The sequence below is a fragment of the Octodon degus genome, unplaced genomic scaffold (assembly GCF_000260255.1).
Source record: "Octodon degus isolate 3935 unplaced genomic scaffold, OctDeg1.0 scaffold00036, whole genome shotgun sequence".
NCBI lineage: Eukaryota > Metazoa > Chordata > Mammalia > Rodentia > Octodontidae > Octodon > Octodon degus.
Genome location: NW_004524612.1, coordinates 6,468,049 through 6,473,235, shown reverse-complemented (window position 1 = coordinate 6,473,235; position 5,187 = coordinate 6,468,049). Strand labels below are relative to the sequence as shown.

General features: G+C 48.4%; 1 protein-coding gene across 6 annotated transcripts in view; it reads left to right on the top strand.

The window, feature by feature from the left end:
- Slc18a1 (solute carrier family 18 member A1) overlaps nucleotides 1-1,031 on the top strand; it is a 43,674-nt gene extending 42,643 nt beyond the window's left edge. For all 6 annotated transcript variants that reach the window (XM_023714647.1, XM_023714646.1, XM_023714644.1 and 3 more), the window contains one exon: nucleotides 750-1,031. In XM_023714647.1, the coding sequence (XP_023570415.1) occupies nucleotides 750-863 (114 nt within the window). In that variant the 3' untranslated portion in view covers nucleotides 864-1,031. The remainder of the gene's footprint in view (nucleotides 1-749) is intronic.
- The last annotated feature ends 4,156 nt before the right edge of the window (nucleotides 1,032-5,187 follow it).

The following is a 5,187-nucleotide window of genomic DNA, read 5'->3' as shown; positions in this document are numbered from 1 at the left end:
CTCGACCGCTGCCGTTCCTCCCGCCGCCAGAGCTGCTGGAACCCACTCACTGTGTAATTTAGGCTGGCCTTGAACTCACTAGGTAGCCCAGGCTGGGCTCAAAGTTTCAGTGATCCTCCTGCCTCAGCTTCCAGAGTGCTGAGATCACAGGTGTGCACTACTACACCCAGGTGCTCTGCCCTTATCTTTATTGGGTTTCTCTCTGTCTCTCCATTTCTGCTTCTTCTTGTTTTTGTTTTTGTTTTTGTTTCTGTGTCTATCTATCTCATTGCACTTGGCCCAACTCTTTCTCAGTGAAAACCTCAGGTAAAAGATCTTCTGCATGTAATTTCAGACAACAGGGTATTTTCCTCTTGTCATCAACCCCGAGGGTCTGATGAAGAGTTAGGAATGGGTGAGGATGAAGGTCTCATAGGTTGGGAAAGGTTGCTTTTGCTCAAAGGAATAAAAGAGAGGGAGGTCTGCTAGAAAGTGCTGTCAGTTTCAGTGAATTTCCCGCTGTGTCTAGCACTGTCATTGGGATTCAGTTAAAAACACATTAGCTGTTCGTCCCACAAGGTGAGCTCACCTGTGAGTGTTGGGAGGCCTGAGCATGCACATGGACCAGAAGGAAGGCTCTCCAGTCTACAGTTGCAGCTGGAGTCTTCCCTAACCAGGACTAGGCTTGTATAAGCTAGTTAGGGGCAGAAATGGGGAGATGGGAGACAGTCACAAACACGAAGTGATTTTTTTTCTTGCTTCTCCTGCAGGCTATTCTGAGCCAGGACTGCCCCATGGAGACCCGGGAATATAGGACCCAGAAGCCTACAAAGGAGTTTCCCCTGGGGGAGAACAGTGATGAGGATGCTGACAGTGAGGAGTAGCAGCTGAAGACCTCTTCCTCAGACCCAGATCAGGGTGGGCTGCTTGAGGGGCTCCATGGTGTCATCCTAGGGCATCTCACTTTCTCTTCCCAGAGATGCTGCGCCCCATACTCTGCTCACCTGAGTGACCCCACATTCTCCTTCAATGCTTCTCTTGCTGGAGGAAGAGATGCCTCCTTTGGGCTGCTCTGAGGCTCATTAAACTTGAGTTGTGACGAGTTTGGCAAGGGTGACTCATTTTCTGGAGGCGGCAGGCAACAGCGCCCCTGAAGCCAGGGGCCACCGCAGGCCCTGTTGCTTTGTCTTCTGGTTTGCTCTGGCACATTCCCAGCGTTCTGCCAAGGCTTGTCATCTGCTCTTTGGCATTTTCCTCCCCAAGTTTTCCCAGCTGAGAGGAGCAGATACCCTCAATATCATGAAGCTGCTAGTAGATGGGGAGTGGTTGGGAGGGTATTTTTCTTACTTTAAAAAAACCAAACAAACTGATTTTTCTGTAGCTAAACCTCCTTACTGCTTCTCAAATGACTACCTAAAATAAACGAAGTGTCTCCCTGGTTTCATTATCTCATAGAACAGAAAGCGGCGTGTTTCTCTTTCAGTTGAGTTACTGCCATCTTTATGCTTTGTCATGCGTGTTTCTGTCTTTTCTGAACTTCTCAGATGATCAGACATAAAAGCTAGTGAAGGGGAGGCTGCGGCAGGAGGATTGTAAATTTGAACCTAGATAACTCAGTGACTTAAGGAGACCTCATGTCGAAATTAAAGAAAAGAAAGGGTCTAAAGGCCTTAGGTTCACTGGCCCCTAGCAGCACCTCAGTGGACCCAAGATGTCATAGGAAGAAGACAAACTGCCATGAAAACCCTCCCAGTGTGGATTTCCTAACTTGAAGAGCACAAGGAGCCATTGTTCACATCGGTTAACAAAGCAGTTATTTACCTAATGCAGACGTGGAAACCAGATGCTGTTCTGTAGCAAAAGACAGTGTTGGTATCATAATCTTATGACATTTTGCTACAATTTTATTTTATTTTTTTAAAAAAAATTTATTTACCTATTTGTGTGTGTGTGTGTGTGTGTGTGTGGCCAGCTCAGCCCACCAGGGGGCGGGGCGGGCTGGCATGTGGTGCTGGGGGATTGAACCACGGTCCTTGTGCTTTGCTAAGCTTGTTTTTTTTTTTTAAGTAGGTGCTTTAGACCACTGAGCCATCTCACCAGCCCCATTTTGTTACCATTTTAAAGTAGCTATTGGGTGTTGTGCTTTCAGAGAGACAGAGGCATCGCGGCCACCCTTGGTAGCATCTCATCTGTCTGGGCAAAGCAGATCCACACCGCACTGATGATAAGTAATGCTGCAAGGTAGTGCGGACTGCACACTCAAGTGCAAGGAGGTGCGGTCGTGGCAGAGACAGAGGTGGACACAGGATGCGGAGGACCACAGGCACTTACGAGATGGGGTGTTCAGGCTTCACCTGGAGTGACACCTGGCTCAGCAGGAGCTGAAGAGGTTCAGCACAAACCCAATTCCCCAGGACACATTCAGGCTAAATCTCTCCACGAATCCTCACCACATAGTCAAGAAAGCCCTGCTGGGTGGATGTTTTAGGGCTGAGCATTCGTGACACCCACCAGATTTGCAAAAGGAATGCACTTAGTCTTTACATGATATGGTGTATGTCTCGGATTGTGAAGGACTCCAAAGGCCCAAATGTGTAAGCTGTATCTAACAGTACAGGCTGAGCAGGTGACCACAGGACCCTGGCACAGAGCTGCAGTGGCGAGGAGGTGGCAGTGTTGGTAGTGGCCTCATGGTGGTCTCTTTCGTGTTACAGAAATTGCTAACACACTTACAACTCTAGGAAGGAATTTTTAAGAGGAACTCATTCCTGCCTGGCCAGTTAACCATGAGTCACAAAGATAGGGAGAGAAAGCAGCAATGGCTATAACGAAGACTGCCAAAACACGCTTGGATGAATCAGGCCCACACACTGCAGAGCAAGTGAGGGCCTCGTACTTAGAACCAGATTATAAGTAAAGCAAGGACCATGAATACAGCCTGTGCATGGCAGTGTGTAGCAAGGGAACTCCCACAAAAATAGAGCATTAGTCTTTATTGAAGGCCTTATAAGTGATATAAAGAAGAGATTGTGTGGGAAACTCCCCATGCTCACACATCACATGGACTTCTAAAAATGAGAGTGCCGGCCTAGCAAGTGTGAGCCCCAAGAGCTTTTCTATAAAGGCAGCATAAAATGACAGGTGGCCTACACTGCAGGACGGCTAGAGACCCCTCGAGAAGCAGGAACACTTTCACAGGGTGATAGGCTCTGAGTTACCCGTTGCAACACAGCAAAGAAGACAGTGGAATTTAAAAAAACCAGGAAAATGTTGCACATTCGCCAAGTACTGGAAACCAACCGGAAGGCTCCCTCTTCCCTCCCAAGCACAGAGCGTGCTGCTTCCCTGAGTGGGCTATAAGCGACAGCACTGCATGTCCAGGCAGCGACTGACGAGGTGGAGACAGCACAGGGAAGACACCTGTGAAGGCAGTGGGTGGCAAGGAGGGATTTGTGTGTGGGCGTGGGGTGCACAGGATGAGTCTCATGGTCTCCACCATTAACAGAACCAACAGCACTCTTAGGGGCCATAGTCTCCTATGGCTTCTGGGGCTTCTTCCTCTGCAGCCAAGACCTGGGTGGGCATTTAAAGCCATGACTCCTTAGTCCTGTCGTGCTATGGAACTCTATTCGAGTGACAGCCAAGCAGAGAAGGATGAATGTGCTAGGCAGACTGCATGCCTGCTTGAGGAGATCCTGATGATGATGTGAAGAAAGGGCAATACAGTTCTCCTATAGTATGTCCCAGGTGTCCCTAGGGGTCCCAGTGCCCCTACATGTCCCTGGGTGCCCTGCGTGTGCCTGGAGGGAGGATGGCAAAGGGCCTCTGTGGGCCCTAGCTCTGCCCATGCTGCTGAGCTTTCTGGGTAGTGCCCCTGGGCCTACTTGGTGTATGAAGCTCTGGGTAGGGAAGTTACCACTGAAACCTTGTACAGGAGGAGGAGGAGGGGGACCTTCAGGGAGGAGCTGAGCCAGCTGACTTAAGAGAAGAATGGGTGTAGGGTGCACAGTAGCAGGAGGAGGATGGAGTCAGGAGTAGAGCATCCCTGTTTCTAATTCTCTCTAGTGCAAACTCTGGCTGTGTGACTGGAGCCAAATCCTTCAGAGGTCTGCATGGAACGCCATTTCCGCATTCTGTTGTTTTGAGACATGCTCTTGCTGTGTAGCCCAGGCTGCCCTTGAACTCCCAGTGATGTGCCTGCCTTAGCCTCCCAAGTGCTGGGATCACAGACCTGCAGCACCACACCCAGTGGAATGTCATGTTTGTAATCTGGCTTTTGGTGGTTCCAGCCCATCTGTGGAACATGACTTCAGGTTTGTTCTACTTTCAAGAAGTTAATGGAAACGAACTGTGTTCCTTCTCCCTTCCCTTCCCCTCTTCCTTCTATTCTTGTTCCCCCCACACTCTTCTTCCTTCTTCCTTCTGTAGAAAGAACACAGTGTTAGCAGTGGAATGAATGTAACAGAGATCTGTATGGATTTATTTTCCAAACTGAGGCACAATATAGTCTCCTGACATCCCAAGAAAAAAGGATGTCCTCTGAGAAACAGGTTTTAGTTAATAACTGACTGACTATGTGATGTTGGTCCCATAAGATTGTAACGGAATTGGGCCCGGGGAGATGGCTCAGTAGGATAAGTGCTTGACTGGCAAACGCAAGGATCTGAGTTCAATCCCTGGTTCTAAAAAAAAAAAAAAAAAAAAAAGATTGTAACAGAATTGAAAGATTCCTCTTGCCTGGTGACACTGTAGCTGTCCTGATGTCCTTTAGCAATATATTACTTACATGTTCACAGTGACACTGGTGTGAGCAGACCCCTTACATAGCCAGTGACAGAAAGCACAGCACATGTCATCACGTACAGGGCATAAGGCTCAATTGTAATAATGTGGAACTATGTTACTAGTTTGTGTCCTGTGCCATACCTTCTGTGGTTATTTTAGAGAGTGCTTTCACCATTAATATATTAATTTCAAAAGTGAACCAAGACGAGTCCCAGGCAGGTCCCTCAGGAGGACTGTTGAAGAACACAGCCACTGTCATTATAGGGGACAGCAAATGCCTGTGTGTCATCACCCTTAAGACTTTCCAAGGGGTTCACAGAGAGCACGTTGGCCAAGCAATGGCCGTGACTCATCCACATGGCTGACACTGACAAAGGTTCTACAATCTGAGGTACAGGATCTCAGGATAAATCCTGAGGGGAT